This window comes from Crocodylus porosus, unplaced genomic scaffold (genome assembly GCF_001723895.1).
Source record: "Crocodylus porosus isolate Cpor-Errol unplaced genomic scaffold, CroPor_comp1, whole genome shotgun sequence".
Taxonomy (NCBI): Eukaryota; Metazoa; Chordata; order Crocodylia; family Crocodylidae; genus Crocodylus; species Crocodylus porosus.
Window position 1 is genome coordinate 34,504,920 of NW_017728909.1, and position 20,140 is coordinate 34,525,059.

At 39.1% G+C, this 20,140-nt stretch overlaps 1 protein-coding gene across 1 annotated transcript in view; it reads left to right on the forward strand.

Annotated features, from left to right (window-relative positions):
• The window catches only part of NDUFS4 (NADH:ubiquinone oxidoreductase subunit S4), a 67,686-nt gene that overhangs the window by 14,754 nt on the left and 32,792 nt on the right, over positions 1 to 20,140 (forward strand). Inside the window, exon 2 of the mRNA XM_019532052.1 lies at positions 8,671 to 8,749. Coding sequence (XP_019387597.1) covers positions 8,671 to 8,749 — 79 coding nt within the window. The remainder of the gene's footprint in view (positions 1 to 8,670; positions 8,750 to 20,140) is intronic.

Below are 20,140 nucleotides of genomic sequence, written 5' to 3' on the forward strand. Positions count from 1 at the left end.
AAATGGAGGAAATAAAATGAATTAAGTATAGGAAACACTGCTGTCCATTTAGTCTATAACACGGCTTAATTAATGCAAGCTGTATATGGGCCTGTTATGAAAAGTGGCCCTACTCCCTTAACAATAGGAAATATACTTGTTGAGTTTATCATTTGTGTCTACCTTAGTTGAGTATCAATGAATGGTAAAATATTTTAATGAATTTAACAGGAAGGTCTAGCAGTGTGTTCATTACTGGTTTAGTACATTGGAAAGACTCAGTTTCCATTCTTGCATCTCTAATCATTAATCAGGTGCAGACATTAGTTTTTCCAATTTAGATGGTCAGAAACTGGTCTGTGGCCCTAACAAAACAGAAGTTTGGAGCATGTAGACTGCTTTTAAAATGTCAGATCCCAGTCTAAAATAGACCTGAATCAATGTAGTATCAGACTTACTTGATCTAGGTTTGACTGGTTTATCCGGTGTCAGTGCCAGGTGCAGGTAGGTCACAGTGTGCCAGTATCCCAGTAAAGGGTCCCCGCTAATCCTCCTCTTGCAGAGAGCCACAGCTCAGGCTGCTCCAACTGAGCCCCCAGCCAGCCCCTCCCCGAGCTCTGTCTGTCAGCTGCATGCAGGACACAGGTGGGCTGGGGGAAAGGAGGGCTGCTGAGCAGAAGTGGTGCCAAGCAGCTTCTGGAAGACTTGAAGGATTTCCCTTCTCCCCTCCATCCCCCTCACCCCAAGCCAACACCATATTTCTGGCTGAAGCCACTTTTCTGCAGACATGGGCAAAGGTCCCCAAGAAGTGGGTGGGGGCCATGCTGTTGCAGCTGCAGAGAAGCAGTTTTAGCCAGGAATTCAGTGCTGGCTTTGAAGGATAAATCCTGGAAGCCCTTCTTGGAGCTGCTGCAGCACAGGATCCCAGGGCTCAGGATGGGGAAGGGACAGTGTGCTCTGCTGACCCAGCCAGTAGTGCAGGGTGCACCACTGGTACTCACTCCCCTCAGCAGCCCACAAGCCGCACTCTTTCCCGCCCCACCCCCCAACATCTGTCCTCCCTGGGGTGGATTCTTGTACCCATATCAGGAAGAAAGGCCTTTGAAAGCACACTTACCTTACCTTTCTAAGCTTCTGAGACTCCCAGCAGTCTAATTTAACATGTGCTTGACAAGCAGTAGATCGCAAACCAAAGTTTATCATGACATTTGACCAGGATTAGACTGATTCTGAAGTTATTACTATATTACTAGCAAGTAGCATTTAAAATGGACAGTAAAAATAATTAATGTCAAGTCTGAAATTGCAGAAGTCTGAAACATGGTTCAAATCTAAGGAGGATTATAAATTTATAGCTCTATTTTTTTTTTTAACTGCAAACTAATACTGAAGTAGTTGGATACTTCATAGTGTCATATATTTTAAGTGTAGACCAGTTAACTGACCAGGGAATGGTAACATGCTAACATTTTTTCTAAAAGCTCTCTGATATGGGATAGGTTCTTTTTATTAAAGATCTGAAGAATTTTCACCAGAATTTTTAGTGACCAAAGATTATATCCATGTACATTTGAGGGAAAGAAATACAGTATTTGTGCATGTAAAGAGGTAGTTAGCAGTGTTAGTCTCAAGTCAGGCAGATGGCAAGACAGCGTAGCATTTTAGGGCACATTTACACATGCTCCGGGGGAGGGAGAGCAGTTTAATTAGAGTGGCTCCAAGAGCCACTCTAATTAATGCATCGCAACGTCTCACGTATTAGTGTCCCACACTTCAGAATGGCGATGGGAGTGCTTGAACTAAAGCTTGTTCAAGCACTGCTGCCATTTTGAAGCACAAGGACGCTAATACATGAGACACGGCGGCTGACTGGAGCACAGTAATTGCCATGTTCCAGCAGACTTCAGTGAATCGAGTCTGCTCCAGTGTATTGTAACATGTTGGAGCAGCTCCAGAGAACATCTGCAGGTACCCTTAGAGACTAACTGGTTCAGAATCATAGGAAGTTAAGGTTGAAAGGGACCTCAGGAGGTCATCTCCCTGCTCAAAGCAGGACCATCCCCAATATGAATGACGTGTACCTCCAACAGTGGGAGCACAGCGGCAGTAAGTGAGGGAGCTCCCACAGATGCTGCCAGTGCTGAGGGGGTGGGGAAGGAGGGTGCGTGCTGACCAAGGGTCAGTGACCAGCCACAGATACCACTGGCTGTCAGCAGCAGCTAGCGGGGATCGCAGGACCCCCTGCAGTGTTGGTGGCAAGTGGCGACCACCTGCAAGCACTGCCAGCAGTGCCTTTTTGTAAGGGATGCACTGCCATGCCCAGGCGGTGTATGTGCACCCCCTACACATTACCCCCAATCCCCAATTAGATGATCCCAGCCAAAGCTTTGTCTAGTCAGGTCTTAAAAACCTCCAAGGACAGAGATTCCACAACCTGCCTGTTAACATTTTCCAGTGTCTTACTCCTTCCTAGAGAGAGAATTCTTCCTAATATTCAACCTAAACTTCCCTTGCTGCAACTTGAGCCTGTTGTTCCGTGTTTTTTCATCTCTGTCTCCTCTTCCATAGACTAAATAAGCTCAGTTCCCTTAGTCTTTCCTCATAAGTTATGTCCCCCAGACCCCTCACCATTTTTGTTGCCCTCCGCTGGACTCTCTTCAATTTGCTCAACTCCTTTCTGTAGTGGGGGTCCCAAAAACAAAGCAGTACTCCATAAGTATTTGTAGATAACAGCCTAGTCTCTAAGATACTACTGTGCTTGCCTTGTGCTTAGAAATAGCAGAGGTCTGTCCATGCACAAGTCTGTTATTTACTTATGGGTCTTCTGTTGTTGAAAAACTGTTTTTGGTTTGTTTGTTTGTTTATTTTTCATTGGGTTCCACATACTATGTTGCTAAGAATTTGCACAGTGTTTGCACTAGTGCAAAAATGGGAGAAAAAGCTAATAATAAGGCGTGAGACTATCTAGGCTTCATTATGGAAAAGGATGAGTACCTGTGGGCTATTGCAATCTTGGTGTATCTAGCTGGTGTCTATAATTTATTTAACACCAATTCTGCATTTTGCAATTATTTAGCCAGTTGCCAATCATGTTTTCTTTTAGTCTAGTGGCCACAATCTTGGATATGGGCTTGGTTAGACTCTAACAAATGTAACAAAGGATGCTTCCTGCCCTTGAGAGGTCGGACTCTAGAGGCAACAGATGGATAAAAACAGAGGTCTGTGTAATCATGGTGGGGGAAAAAACAGAGCCTGGGGCCTGTCAGTGAAGTCCAGAAAGGAGGTAAGCAAATGATCTTGCCTAGAGACCAAAAGATCAGTTGGAGAAGAAAGAACAAGAGTTACGTAATGATGGAACCATGAAAATCGGCAAGAGGTGCTGTGCATAGTTGTGGGGAACGTTTGTCATTCAGTAGCCACCAAGAGGTCAAGACAGATGTTGATAGAATGGGATATGGGTTGGAAATCTACAGTAACATTCTCAAAGAAACTTCAGTGCAGCTTCTATGAAAATTTGGCTAATCCCTTCCTTCAAAAAACTTAGGAGCCAGTAGTTTTTGGTTATTGTATGTTCCCATCTTGGCTAGGTTGAGTGCCTTGGCACCTGTCTGCTGCTAGAAGCTGTTGATTCACAAAGTCTGTGCGACAGTCATCTAAATGACTCAGTCCATCTTTAAAGAGCAGATAATGCTTTAACACAGTGCTTCCCAACCAGTGTGCCGCAGCACGTCGGACATGTCAAGGTGTGCCGTGGAATCTGGGGGGGTGAGCTAAAGTCCCTCTCCACAACTGTGCCCAAGTTGGTCCCACACTGATGCATTCTCCCCCCACACCTTCCATGCTCAGTTCATTTCTATTACTTGTTTACTTGGGAAACAGGCACAGCCACTTGAATTGGAAAAATGTGGCTAGAGTAAAAGATTTACCTTTGTAATACAACCTAATAGTCTAATAGAGCATTTGTCCAGGATGTGATATCTAGGTTTTAAGCTCTTCTATTTCAAGCCAACATTATTGGAGAGTGCCCAACCTACCAGCCTAAAGGCTAAGCTTGACCAGGGGGCAATCTTCTCCCATCCTGCTGAACCTGGGCTGTTGCGTAGAAAGAAATGAATGATTATAGGGATAGAGAGTATAAACAAGAAGGAGCATTAGTCCAGTTTATTGAGGAAGGGCACTCACCCAGGAGTTTTGGAGGCCTGAGTCCTGGTCCCTGTTCTCATTGTTTGTTTCTAGTATTACATACTCATTGGAGAAAAAAACACATAAACTGGTTAAACATAAACAGCCCTGGAAGCCAGGGACCAGAAGCCAGCACTTCCCCAGAAGCCTGATCAGTTTGTTTCATTATTATTTTTTTAAGCATTTTTTTCCCTGCACAATATAAAATGCTGATTTTCCAGAAAAAGAAGAAAAATCCAGTGAATTATTTTTGGAGTTATTATTATTATTATTATTACTTTTTGAAACACTCAAGAACAGAGAGGAATATCTCCACACAATCTAGCAACAAATAATCAAATATTATTCGATACTACATTTCTTATTCCTATGAAGGGGCAAATAAATGAGTACAGAACATTCGTAGGATGTAATATAATGGTAGATACTTAGCCTTTTAGAAGAAATTTGAGCATATTCAGTGTGTATTCCAGTACTTGTTCTCTTAATTTCCAGATTGATTTTTCACCAGGACAGACTTTAAAAATAGCAAAGTTGAATAACGCTTACTTAGTTCATGAGTTTTAAGTGACTCTACAACTTCTTATATGCAAATCTAAACAGAGGGTATTATTCTTCTTAGCATTTAATGAAAACAAGAAAAAAGGGGGTTTGTGATGTTTTCACCACTTAGAATAGGATTGAGGGTGTTTAGACTGGTCTGTATCAGGAATCGTTTACTAGCTGACATGGTTTATTGTTTACCTCTTTTTCTCCCTTATGTGAATCTAATCCAGCTGGAAATTCAGTGCTTCATTGCAAAATTATTTTCACTTTGTTCCTCAAAAGTACTTTGTGTGCAGCAAAATTAAGCTTCAGAATTGTCCACCAATTCCTGCTGCTTTCTGAGCCCATAGGTGCAAATATTTGAACAGAAGAGCAATAGCTTAAAACACTTCTCTCCTCTCAGAAAGAAAAAAATGGAGCAAGTTCAGTAACTAGTCCATATCATAGATCTCCACAGGTACATCATCAACACTTCATGCTCAATGATATAAAAAACAATAATAGATTTAAAGATTTTATGGGTGTCTGATCATCACTACCAATAAATCCATAGCTTTTTCTCTACTATGCTAGGCTAAATTCCAAGTTACGTAATATCCACAATATTGAAATTTGAAGTCCAAACAAAAATTCGACTGTTGTCAACATCAAAATAGTTTATTGAGCAAGGAGCTGATAACCTTTTAAGAGAAGCTGCTCTGCAGTGACAAAAATTGTTCCTTTTTTTTTTTAATTTCCTTTCTCCCAATAAAGAAGCGGAAGTCACTTGAGTATCTCAGTTCACACATGCATACCAAGAGTTTCAGTGAACAGTACCAGCTGAAATCATGCTGAATAGACTCTGCAGTGACCTCTTCTAGGCCTACCACTACTAGAGAGATGAATGCTTTAGTCTGATTTGGTTGATCGTGTCTTTAAAATACCTTAATTTCCTAATTGTAAGCGCCTGTGAACATACTGATTGTTCCCGCCCCCGTCAGCTCAGTGTGGGGATCTTTCAGATACTATGGTAGAGGTGAAAATACTCTTGTCTCCTGCATAGCGATGGTGTTACCTGAATAATGTTCCAAATTGGAACTAGACTTCAGCCACCAGTATTCCAGTCATGTTTCCTTGTTATTTCCTTGTCTCCAGTTCAGCTGAAAACAATGGCTTGTAAGTCAGGGAAGGTATTTGGGAGCAACAAAGCCTGAAATAAAGTTCCATTAAGCTGTTGTATTTTGCTGTTTTGTCAAATGCCTCAGAGGTTCCCAAAATGTATAGATTATATATGTTATATTTTGTAGTGCGTTAGCAGCTAGGGGCCCTGTTTGTAGACCCCAGGCCCTATTGGGCAAGACCCTGTACATATGTTTAATAAAATACAGTCCAGGCCCCAAAGAGTATACAGCTTAGTTATATTTCCAAGTAAACACTGTTTAAAAATATTATCAGATGGGCATACTTTACTCGGCAGAACAGAAATGGACAGTGGCCAATCCACGAAGGCATATCCCTTCATCCTTCCACCTCTTGCGTCAGTCCAAAAACGAGATCCAGAACATAGGCAGCTGTGCTAGTGTTGAGCAAGATGCTCTCTGGGACACATATGTAATTGTCACAATAGCTAAGAGATTTTGAGCTAACACAGAAGATTTATCATAATCTGTGTATATGCTGATATCCCCTAGAAATATCGGTCTCAGTCTTTCCGGATCTCCCACAGAAAGTCTCTTGTCAGTTCAGGCAGAAATAGATGATCTCATGCAATGAAGTGAGATGATTTGAGAGAGTTTGTACTCGGGGCCCTATTTTATGAAAAAGTAAAAATGAACAAATTATTTTTTTAATTGGCAGCAAACTGGCTAGTTAAAAGTAAACTGCATTGTTATTCATTAGGTAACAGAGACCTGTGGAAATACACAAACAAATTAGAACTGAATTTTAGTTGAAACTAAAGGAACTTAACATCTTGAATTTCCCTTCCCCTAACCTTTTCCCTCCTCAGACATGTCAATTAAACTATTTTCTCTAAAATAGAAAACGTATTTAGTTAATGTTGCAAAATGTGGCAGAATTGATGTGGGACTTCTGTCCTTCAGGTTACCTCCAACAGTCATGGAATGAAGAGGTATGCAGTAGTACATGAAGGGCCTGCTTCCCTCCTCAAGTTTTCTTCTGTGCCATTCACTGAGGCAGAGTTGAGCTGACTTGAGAGCAATTTCTCTCATTTCTGAGCAAGAGGTGCAAAATCTTAAGGTTAGCCTAAGGAGGAGCAATTCAGAGTTACTATGGCCTAACTCTTACATACCTAATGAACAGCTCTTTCCTTATGTTCCATCATGATTCCAAAGTCAGCTGAGAACAACTTTCTGCAAGTTCCATCTGTGCAAGTTTGTTTGGTGAAAATACTAAATTGGGGTGGGAGGTTATCATCAAAAGTAAGCCTTCAGCTTTGAAATTCCCTCTCCCTTGAGGCCCATCAGACCCCAACCATGGACATCTTCCAGAAGTATTATACAGCCTCCTTATTTGGGCAGGTTTTTAGGAGGCGGGATTAAGTTCTGGGGTATTGTTTCCTGAGTTATTGATTATGTTACTTTTAATATTTTATTCTGTTTCTATCATTTGTTTTTATTGTAAACTATTCTAGACTTTTTGGGGGTGAGATGAGGGTTAGAAATCAAATAAATTAAGACTTTTAAAATAAATAAAGATAATTACAATTAATAAAAAAAAAATAAGTAAACTGGAAATCAGATAAATATATACCTCTCTCCTGTGTTGTATTTGACACCAAGCGGTGAGTGCATAACCCAAATCTTTCATGTTAAATTAATAAAGCTACAGCTTGACACTGTGCCTTATCAAGCCCTGTAGACCTTTTAGATCACTGTGCAATGGTATTCAAGACATGCAATTTCAAGTTTACCTTTTTAAACTAAAAACTCTTGAATGTTGAACTACATTTCAGATTGTTGCCAACTAAAAGTGTACATAGGGGCTATTTTTGGATTAAATTTTATTTCCATTTTTACTGCACCATAGTGTCGTCATGCTCCTGAAAAGTCTCTTCTTTAGAATGTACTGCATGATTGGTTAAAAAAAATGGCATTGTATGGAAATTGTGTTGAAAGAGATGCTAATAATTTGCCAGCAAGACTGCCATGATACCTCATAAACAAAAATTTCATAAGTTAATTTGCATTTTGAAGTCCCTAGGTTTCCAAATTATGTAAACCCTCTGAAGGACTGTTGAAACTTTGGCTGGTTTCACATGCTGTTGTGCTATTTGGCCAAAGGACCAACTGCTGTCATAGTTTCCAATTTTACTGAACTAACATTAAAGCAGGTTTGGGCTTATTCTTCTGCCCATATTTAACATTATTAGGTTTACTAACTGCTAAAAGGTTAACCAGTTTTCTTGGAAGTCTCTAATCAGCTGTCAAGGGGGAAATAAATCAAAATACCCATGGTGCATAGCTATTCACAAAGATGAGATCTTTGCATCTGGATTATCAGTTAAGTGAATTTGTTATCTTGTCATTGAACTTTAGAACTATAGCTGCATAGTTACACCATTAGGAACAGAGTTAAGATTTTTTTCCTCTGATGCTATCATTTAGGGATCAGAGTTCTAGAATACTTGCAGCAGCCTTGTATTTTTTTGTCTGTTCGTGACAAACCAGCTACTGTATATTCATATAGAGCAGTACAGTCCTTGCCACTGGCAGTCTCTCTGTGACAGAGAAGCCTGTAGGCTGACATAAAGTGCAGCCTGTTGTGAACTGCTAAGTGGGAGTCTGCCAAAAACTCAGCAGACAGAACTAATTGGGGAGAAAAAGGATTTTTGTGCCCTCATCTCTCCCTCTTCCATTTTTTTACAAGACGGATATTGTTAAAGTAACTTGTTTATGTAAGATTTGTCTGCCTCTATTTTCTCATTGCATGAATCATTTTTTAACTTCAAGTTTTGCACTGCAGGTCACTGAGCACTTCCACATGGTGGCTGGCACAGGACCAAGCTCAAGACACGCAACTCATCACAGTTGATGAAAAATTGGTAAGGTTTTCTACTGCATAGTGCCATGATACTGCCTGCAGGGTTATTTCTGCACAATAGGCATTCAGTGTGGTATTCCATGCTCTTTTTGGAAAGCCATATAAATGTAAACTACAAAGCAAAAATCCTTCATACATTTTAAAATGGGAACATTGGTAAGCCACACTAAGTCTGTACGTGAAATAAATCTGTAATTACAAATATTAAACAATCTGAAATAATGAAATTATTTTACTTCTGATTATACTGTGGTCAAGAATCAGCATGAACTAGTTTTGTAACAAATGTCCTGGTCTTGGTTTCTAGATATCTTCCTATTTAGTAAAATTACACAAAAGTTGTCAAGACTTCCTGAAATGAGCTGTATTGCATCCTAAGGTTGTTAAAGAAATAAAGTGTAAAGAACTATGCAAAGTTGTTGTTACTATGTACATACACCCAGCTTGTGAATATTCATGAGGGTTAGATTACAACTAGGAACAAATGCATAGCATTCTTCTGCTAATCAGTAGCAGATTAGAAATTTGGCAGCCTTCTCATATAAATTCTGCAATGTGTGGTCCGTTACTTTAGATGCAACTTGATATGTATGCTTAAATTATACAATAGCATAATTTTTGTAAAAGTTCCAAAACTTCTGGTGGGAATGTGTCATAGCAGAAGCATGTTTTTCATTGGCTCTTGTATTGCTTTAAAGAAATACCCATCATAAATACCAGATAGTTCATGTTGTAGATACCTTCTGGGAAACAGTATATCTCAGCTTCTTGGGAATAAAAGGAAAAACTTGGAATTTTTACTTGTAAATTCAATTTTATAATGGTAACTGAAGTGTTGAGACAGCTGAATTTTGAACCATGTTTTAAAACATGAATGCAAGTAGTTTAATAGCTTTTTAAAATGTTTTCCCTAGTTTACATAATAGAAAATAAATATTTTTATTTTTCATTTTCCACAATTTTTCGGACTCTTCACTTAAGTTCAGTACTTTGGTCACTGTATCTGAATCTCATTTCCAAAACAAAACAATCCCTGCCTCCCCCTCCTCCCATAAACACACATGGAAGTAAGATTTTGATATATTTTGAACTTTTGTTTAGTCTGTCTGGTACTTGGACCACTTCATGTGCTGACACTTATGGATCAATATTCAGTATATGGATAAAATTCATTAAGTGCTGACCAAAAATTCTAGATTTTTCTGCTGCATCTTATAATTTGTATATGACAAAATTATTATAGAATTGTTCCTAGATCTTAAAACTGTACTCTTTATTTTTGTATAGGGTTGAGTTTTCAAATTTAAGCTTGTGATAGACTTGCAAATTTGAGAATGACCATATTCTGAAAACAAATGTAGAAAATAACTTATCAATTTAAATGAATCCTAAATACAGTGATACTTTATAATGCATTTATCCTGGCTACAGAAAGGTGATGTACTTCCTGTGAATTTTTTACTATTGTGTACTTACCTATTTTAAGATTTAATATATGCAGTCTTTGATTTGTCTGTTTAATGCAATATTTGTTTGGCACTCCTTTTCAAATAGTGACCAGGCAGGTTAGATGGAGGTTAAACTGTTTGACTTGTCTGGGTCTTCCCAGTGCTGTGGTTAGCTCAATGTGAATGGTGTGGTTTATTTGTGATATTGTGCTTCTGGTTTTTTCCTGGTACACTTCTATGCACATACAGAGCTTGAGACCGACACCTAACATTATAAATTCCACATTTAAAAAAAGAAAAAAATGAATAGGGTTGAATAAATTACTGTAATTTTTTAAGCTGTTTGATAACTATATTTCTATGTAATAGGCTGAATGTAGAACAAATTCAAAAAAAGATGTATACTGAAACGGAAATGGGGAGGGGTTTACAAACCTGATTGATAAAGAAATGGTTCAAGAACGTCTGCTGTAGACATCAGTCTCTGTAGAGTGAAAGTAAGTTCTTTATGCTTCTGTCCTATAGAAAATGTAAATGATTGCATTTTGGTAATTAAAAAAAATGCATCAAGTGAAAATGAAATAAAATAACTTTTTCAGAATGCCTATTTTTGAAAAACAAAGCCTCAGTGTTACAGGTAATGAAACCACCTTGTTTCAATGCATATTTTATAGTAAAATTATACTTAAAAAATTGATTTATTTTTACTACAGAAGTTTGTGTTTTAGATCCAGGTGTTGGCAGCTCATTACTAGAGAGACTATTAAATCAGACTGTAAAAGCTAAATTGTACTCTTTTTGCTAACTTGAGCATGGGTTTATTAAAGTGTAAAATTCTACTGGGTATTCTTAATACCTGTACATCTGTCTGTAATGTCAGTAAGGCACAGTAGTGATAAACTGTAAGAAGAAAGTGGCTGGGAATGGAATTAGCTCTATGCAGGTATTCTCATTTTTTCACAACTGATTCAGAGATTTTTAACTCCCTATCAAATTGATGCTAGACAGTGGCTGAGTGACCAGATATTTTAATAATGGGTATATGTTGGGACTGTCTAGTAGTTCTATTTCTAGTTTACATTTGTGTGTACATTATTCAGAACTTGATCACAATGTAAAAGTATTTGAAGGCTTTTATAATCCAGTACAATGTTACTGATAAATACGGCTGATGGAAACAGAGGGGAACAAGCATCACAGCATTAATAAGCTTTTTCATTAAACTCCTCTCCACTGAGTATATGGTGCCCCTGGTAAACAGAAAATAGTCTCTTATCAGACATACCACAAAGAGCATATGTACAGTGTAAATAAGTCTTTTCATTACAACAGGAAAAAAGGGGGTAATTAAAATGCATAAATTAAATAAATCGCCTACCTTGACTACTATTTTTTTTACTACCTACATAGGCTAAATTTTAATAAACTCTCAGAAACAACTGAAACCAAGATTAAAAATATTATAACATGGGCAAATCAAGACAAACATAAACAAAAATGTGGGCCTTGCATCATGTCTTGAATTGCCAGTCAAAGTTGGTCTCTGATTGTCACTGAAGTTCAGTTTCAAAGGGCTGGATAAATGGCAGTGCAAACCTGGGTTTTTTTCCAAGACCCAGCCCACTGTTGGAGCTGTTGCTGGCAAAGGCTCTTGGCAAGGGATCTCCATCAAGTAATTGTTCAAATGATTTGACTGTTAATATCAATGGATTAAAATTAGTTTTCACCATCATTTAAAAGAAAAAAAAAGTTTAGCTTTGCCTGAAATAGAGAATTCTACTCTTCTAAATTACAGTGATTCTTTTGAACTTTTTAAAAACACAGTGTGTCTTCAACATCTGTTTTAGCTAGTGTAAGCATTTTTAACATGTCTGTTTCTAGCAGTTTCCCAACTATCATGGTCTTGCTGCTTCCAACACAGTTTGGTTTTCTGGAAGTAGCTGTCCACTTCTAGAGAGGTGCTGTACCAGCTAATGCGAAAATGTGAACCACTGTGTAGGCTCTTTTTTCAGTGGGTAAGATCACAACATCAATATTGCAAACTTTAAACTTTGAAAGCCATGGGACTGTTTATATTACAACTTTTTAAAAGCAGAAAATTCATGCTAACAGTATCTAAGACTCAAAACCAGAATTAAAAATACAGGAAGCTTTACAAAGACTAATCACTTAAGGAGAGTCCAGGAATGTTTCAGGTCCAGTTGGAAAGGTCTACAGGTGTCTCACGGATACACAGTATATGACTGAGCAGAATGACCTGCAGAATATAGCAGCAGTGAAACTTGCCCACAAAAACAATTGCAGTGCTGCTAGAGTCCAAAATATGAAGGTCAGTGACAAAATGCTTCCTAATTTTTATCTCCTAAGCCATAGACGTGGAGCATGGTGTTCTTGTTGACTTCCTGCCTAACGAGCACACTGTAAACTTGGTGGTTTACTGCAAGTCCTTGAAGAACCTGAAACACTAAATGCAAAAAGCCCATCCCAACAGATACATGTCCAGTTTGCTACTTCTGTGCAATAATCTTCACCCACACACCAGCTTGCTCACCACAGAGGCAGTCTCATTGTTTGCTGGACACTGTGCTGCCCTGTCCTTTTTGTACATCCTAGAGGATGAAGGGCAGATTGAGGGTGAGGTTTTTGGGATAATAGCAAAGTGATGGAAGTTATGTGACAGTGGCAGTGCAACAAGGATGAGGACTTTTCCAGTGTCACTATACAGCATCCCACCTACAATGGAAAAAGACCATTGACAGAAGAGACCATATTGCAGAACAGCTCCTTGTTCTGCAACAGTGCAGAAAGCAAAAGTAGAAGATGTCCTGCAAAGGGTAGTTTGGGGTTTTTTTGTTGTGTTTTTTATTTTAATTTTTTTTCATATACTGGACTCACATGAGCCAGAATACTGTAAAGGACATTACAGTCAAGTTTTAGTATGTTTCAAATCTCAGATTATTTTCAGAGAGGACAAAATATATAGAAAGTAGATAGGATAACTTCAGAAAACAGTGCAAAATAATTTTGTGCTACGTGGGCAAGTTAATGTGACATTACATCTGGAGGGTGTATATAAGACCATTTTAGTGAATCAAATTGAAAGAGACACTTGGCAAATTGCAGTTTTATTAAATATAGGCTTTAATTTTCTTGAAACTACAGCAGATCTATTTAGCTAGAAATTCTCTAAACATGCTACTGTTAGGCTAGTCAGTGTGTGTGTGTATGTGTGTGTGTATATATATGTGTATATATATGTGTGTGTGTGTATATATATATGTATATATATATTAGACTAGCTAGCACAGTATAGCGGTTGCACATATATAGTTGTCATTCTGTACTTCAGTGTTTATTTGTTCCCCTGCCCCTCCCCGTTTTGTTTCTGTGTGGTTGTCTTGGGTACCTATTTAAAGCTAACTTAATACAGACATTACAGAGTATATTAAAACAATTTAATCTTCTCTTCATTTATGTCAGTTGGTTTAGTTATTGTACTTGTCCAGCTTATTTGAGAGTCAGGTAGATCCAATTGAATTGCTAATCTAAAAGGATTTTGGTGCTCTCAGGATATGATCCTAAATATGTTGATTATCTTTTAAAATAAGTCTGTATCTGTCTAATGCAATCATGGTATGTAAAGATGAAGTAGAAAAAATGCTAAATGCAATTCAGATTTCAATTTGAATATTCATATTTAATTTTTATTTGCTGTTTGTTAATATCTGGGTGTGTGATTTTTATTTTAGATATGGGGTGCTCTTTATGCAACTGGTGCTATTTTTGGGCAAGTGAGCATAATCACATGTTGATGAGTCTTCATATCAAGTACTGTTTTTTACTAGTTTTGCATTTTGGGAAATAATGAGAGGGGTTTTTTAATTTCCAGGTTTCTCAAATTTAAATGCAGTATCATGAGCAGCAGTGAAAAGAAAGAGGACAAGCCGGATAGATGGGGCTGGGGGGATTGAGTAGAGAGGTGGGGAATGAGAAAGATATTTCCACTAATCACAGAATCAGTAACAAGATGGGCAGGAGGGGCTGGTAACCATTGGTTGAGTTGCCCTTGGTAGCAGTTGGCAGATTGGAGGAATCAGACTTGTGGCTTACTTCTGGGCCAGTTTTCCTTAAAGGTGAACCCTTGTTAGCAGAGAGAACTAGCACTTGAAACTCCATCAGAATGATTGGGAAGTGTGATGGGGACTTCAGTAAGCAGAAGGCATTAAGCATCTGGCTTATTGTTCTTGCACCCTCCAGCTAAAAATATTTGTGTGGCATAGGACTCATTTCTTATTTGAGTAGTGGCATAGCATAGGGTTTGTCAACCTACAGCCTGCAAAGAGGTTGCATATAGCCCACATTGGAGTCCTTTGCAGCCTGTAGGGTAGATGGGGGGGTGGGGTACAGCCCAGTAGCCCCAGTCCCCTTTTGAGCACACCCCCCCCCCGCCCCTGAGAGAAGCTGCTTTTATAGGGGCAGATGTGGATGCAGCCAGGAACCAAGGGGTTAATTTTCACCATGTTTGATTTGCTCCTCAAATCTTTCCCTCTTCCAGCCTCCACTTCTCTCTACAGACAAGATCTTGGCAATGTTCAACCCCTGCACTTCTTCAAAATATTAGTTTACCATTCCTCTTCCCTACCCCTCCTAGAACTCTCCCTTTTTGTCCTGTCATGGTTTCAGCAGGTTCTTTGGCTACTTCCCTACTTAAGTCTTTTAATGTATCCATTCCCACGTCTTAATCTCCTTTCCCATTTCTTAGTCTCCTTCACACACATTTGATGTTTTGATATCTCCCAGTTTAAAAATAAAATTTTTTGATACCATTTGTCTTTGATACCACTGTACCGCTGCATGGACCTGATCTCCTACAGTTGTAGTCTAAATCCTCTCCAGTCCCTTTAAAATACCTCTCCTCATGGTTCAATGGCCAAGCCAAAATCAAGACAAGTGCTTCCTCATTCTTCCTGGCCTGTCAGTTGCCTTCTTGAAATACAGTATTGTTCTTCCAAGCTATCCATGTCCTTTCCTTTTTTTTTTCCCCTTCCTAACTTTCAAAATTAGATGTTTTGGTCCATTAGAAGTGAAAATAGGGAACAAAACAAGCCATTTATAAATTTAAAGAAAAACAAACCTGCCTGTGCCTTAGATATAGGTGCAAATTATAGTGGATATGGTCTTGAACACTTAACCTGAAGTTATTAAAAATGAATACAGTCCCTGGTACTTACACTGATGTACATTTTCTTGCTGCTAAGCATAAGCTGTTAACACGAGTGCAGTTGTTTGCCCAGTTCAAGGCTGACAGTTTTAATATTTTAGAACAGCCTGTTTTTGACAGTTGTATGTATTTTTTCTGTGGAGAAAACCTTTAACTTCTATGACAAGAAGGCATAATCATTCACCAGGGCAAATACGTAGCTAAACAGCAATTTAAAATGAAGTATGCATATCCTTTATTCAATTTAGTTGTGTCATCCTAAATGTAACATAAATATGTATATTTACAGATTATCCTGTGTTTGTTTTCTGTTTGTTTTGTTTTTTAATAAAGCTAACTTAAAGCATTGTGATGCTTAGTAATTAAATCATTCTTGAATAAGAATTACTAGCAATTCAGCTTTGCTAGTGCTTGCTGCAACTTGCTTTTCTAAGTAATTACTATTTGAGTAAGCAGTGGTGGTGTTATCAAGATTAGCTGCTTGGATAGTGATACAGAGCTTTGTGTAGAATGTCTGCAGGCAACAAGTTTATTTTCCAGCAGAAAGGAAAAGCTTTCTATAATTCTGGTAGTCCAAATAAATCACTAAAATGATCCTTATTTATAACTTAAAACCAATTTTCTCTTATTTTTCAAAAAAGTTGTAAACAGTGTTATAAAAGTATAATGCAAATGAAAACTTGCACAGGTGATATTTATAATTTGCAAAATGTTTAAAATAGCCTATGGCCAGTAGGATTTGAAATAAGCAGTTCAGCATTTATTTATTTATTTTAGGGGCGTGGGTAGGGTAGAGGAATTGGGTTTTTTTCTGTGAGATCCTTTTCTTTTGGTGCATGGTAATGATATCTCTGCTGGGTTATTGGAAGAGGAGTGTCTGTGATAGGGGTTATACAACCTTTTTACATTTCAAGTGTCTGTTTTGTCTGAATTTCCTTCATGCAGCATTCTTGTGCAAAAATTTCAAGGCTTTAGTCTAGAGCACTGGGTCAAAGCATATGTCTCTTTGAAGGGTAGACAGGAGGGTTTTGTTTTGTTTTGTTTCATAGTATTTTATTTTTTCATCAAAGAATACTAATCTTGGGGAAAAAAATAGTTACAGTGGTAGTTTAGTATAGCTTTCAGAAAGAATGTGTTGTCACATTTAGTGCATATCTTGTTTCCCAAGAGTTATTAAACATGCAAATAGTCATTGTAATTCTGTAGCTCTGTGTAGCAGTAGTTTTTAAATATATTGTTTTGCATAAAAAAGTTAGCCATTGTATCTTAGTCTTACATTTGTTAACGAGAATGAATAGAGTCAAAGTTTTTATTTCTGAGATTTGTTTTGTATTTTTCAGCAGTTTTGGATTTTTGAGAAGTAAATTCACATCCCAAAAGAACAATATGCTTATCTAATTCCGTTTCAGAATTTCTGTAGCCCCTGTATATGTTCTTACTGTTGCACTGAAATGAAGGGAGATGACACAACCAGATATTCTTAAATGGCAGGAGTCCTCTTTGGTAATGAGTAGTAAGTAAACAGTTTTCATAGAGCCCCTGTTTCTTTTCAGTGTTAGGTATTTCCATCTAGCATATATGCCAAAAATGAGTTATATTGGTAAAATGACAAATCTTGTCCAAAGCTTTTCCTATACAGGAAAATCCTAGTAAGGGAAATTTCATAAGGGTTATATGCCTGATTCTTGATGCATTCTACTACACTTGGGTGTGCAAGCAGGACACTGCCTCTCTATGACATTATTATTTTTTTATAAACAAAATTATTTTTATTGGAATACTTGTAAAAATGTAAAAACAATGCACAATAGCATGTACTCCCCTTACATTGTTCATTTAACTTTAAGAAACAGAGTGAAGGCACTGAAAACTGTTGAGACAGTACTTTTAGCACACCCAAAGAACTATTCATGATATGCCGTGGTTGTCCATTCATCTACTTCAGCAGAGTTTAACTCTTCTGCTGAGGTCATTGTGGCACCTCCAGTTTCACTGTTACTATATGTAGAATCACTTGCATGACTTATTTGTTCCATTTCAAAATCAGATTGAGGCAAATCTGATTCACAACTACTTGAGCCACATTCTCTTTCACTGAAGGATAGTTTTCCCAATGAGTCTATAGGCAAGGACAGCTTATCACACTGCAACTTCACTAATTGTGCTTCTGACTGATTCTCCAGAAGTAAGAGATTTTGAGAGATAGAATTGTTGGTGGAATGCTTAGAATCCTTAGAGTAATCCTGGGCAACAATCGGGGGTTACACTATCCCTTCCACCATGTGAGAGGAGACATTATTGTTTGCTGCCCACCTAATGATCTTTGCTCCAAAGGTTTTCTTTTGCGTGTTACTCGACAATGTCTGTCGTAACAGCTATTTTGTTGATGGTGGGAATGTTCTTAGCTACTTCCATAATTGTATCGAGAGCAGTAGATAGTTCATCTTCTGATGAATGTTGTCCTCTGTGATGAGGATCAGATCCAAAAGGTTTGCTGCCAGATAAGCTGGATGAGGGCAAAACTCAGATCTCTTAGTAAACATTTGTTTTACTACTACTATTTTTTTGGATAGAGGTGAAGAAGGAAAAAGCTCAATTAGGTTTTCATTCAATTGTCTGAATATCTCTGGAATATTTGAAAGGCTTGGTGTATCTCCTTCAAGTTTCTTGAGAGCCACTAAAACTGGTAGTAGCAAATTGAATGTTCCTTGAACTCAACCCCAGAATGCATTGTTGTTGAAAATCTGTTTCCTAGTGTTCGCAAGAATAATCTGGGATACTGTCATCTATTGAAGCACACTGCAAACAGTTCTTTGTGCGCAGCAAACTATGTAAACAATTTGTAGCTGAGCTCCATCTAGTTTCTCCTAGCAATAAAAGTGTATTTTCCTTCCTCTGCTTCTCTTTCTGTAATTTCTTCAAAGTCTGATTAGCAATATGATGATTGTTGAATACCTTCACAATCGCTTTGCAGTTTGCCAATATTGTCTTCATTGTATTCACACTTACTATGTCCTTTGCCAGAAAATTCAACCCATGAGCAAGACAGCCAGATACTATTAAATGAAGATACTTTGCCTTTAATATTTCCCATGCAGCTTTCATGTTCCTCGCATTATCAGTTACAAGGGCTTGTACCCTGGAGCAGCATTTCCCAACCTCTTTCACCCCATGGCACACCAGCCAGGAGGGGTGTGGTAAGCGAGTGAGCAACCAAATGCTGCAGACCACAGGGGGGAGGGGGAGGTGGAGAGCGGCCAAACGCTGCAGAGGGGAGAGGAATGGGGAGGATCAGGTGGTGAGCGGTTGAATGCCACAGACCAGGGAAGGAGGGGTAGTGAGCAGTGGGAAGCTACAAGTATCAAGGACAATAAAAAGTCCTTTTGTAGATATGTGGGGAGCAGGAGGAAAGGCAAGGGCAACATTGGACCCCTACTAAACCAAAAGGGAGAACTGACGACCAATGCCCAGGAAAAAGCCAACTTGCTAAATGGTTACTTTGTGTCAGTCTTTTACAAGTCCATGGGACGCCCCTGCCCATTACGGGACAGGGATGCCTAAGTGAGGGTGGTTCCTTGCCCTCCATCAATGCTGACCTTGTGAAGGAACAGCTTAAAAGGCTGGACACCTTCGAGTCAGCCCGCCCTGACAATTTACACCCCAGAGTACTCAAGGAGCTGGCTAGCATCATAGCTCAGGCCGTGGCATGGCTCTTTGAGAACTCCTGGTGCTCTGGTGAAGTGCCCAATGATTGGAAGAAGGCCAATGTGGTGCCGATCTTCAAGAAAGGGAGGAAAGTGGATCTGGTAAACTACAGGTCCATCAGCCTGACCTCTGTCTTGGGGAAGGTCTTAGAAAAAATCATCAAGGAGGCCATTCTTAACGGACTGGCTGATGGCAACACCCTGAGGGACAGCCAGCATGGGTTTGTTGTGGGTAGGTCATGTCTGACCAATCTCATTTCCTTTTACGACCAGGCGACCTATCACCTAGACAAGGGGGAAGAGATTGATGTCATATATCTTGACTTCAAAAAAGCGTTTGATCTGGTATCCCGTGATCACCTCCTGGCAAAACTGGCTAACTGCGGCCTCGGCCTCACCACAATCCGCTGGCTGAGGAATTGGCTCTGTGGTTAGACCCAGAAGGTGGTGGTTGATGGAAGTCAATTGTCATGGTGCCCTGTGACTAGTGGGGTCCCTCAAGGCTCTAACCTTGGACCTATTTTGTTCAACCTCTCCATTAATGATGTGGACATTGGAGTCAGAAGCAGAGTGGCCAAGTTTGCTGATGATACCAAACTTTGGGGTAAAGCATCCACACCTGAGGACAGGGGGTAATCCAGGCTGACCTTGACAGGCTCATGAAATGGGTAGACGAGAACCTGATGGCGTTTAACACTGAAAAATGCAAGGTTCTCCACCTTGGGAGGAAAAACCTGCAGCATCCTTATAGGCTCGGCAGTGCTACACTGACTAACTCTACGGATGAGAGACTTGGGGGACAGGATTGACCACAAGATGAACATGAGCCTTCACTGTGATGCTGAAGCCAGTAAAGCAAGCAAAATGCTGGCTTGCATCCATAGAGGCTTTTCAAGCAAATCTCAGGACTTCATTCTCCCATTGTACTCGGCCTTGGTGAGGTCGCAGCTGGAGTACTGCGTCCAGTTTTGGGCTCCACAATTCAAAAAGGATGTGGAGAAGCTTGAGAGAGTCCAGAG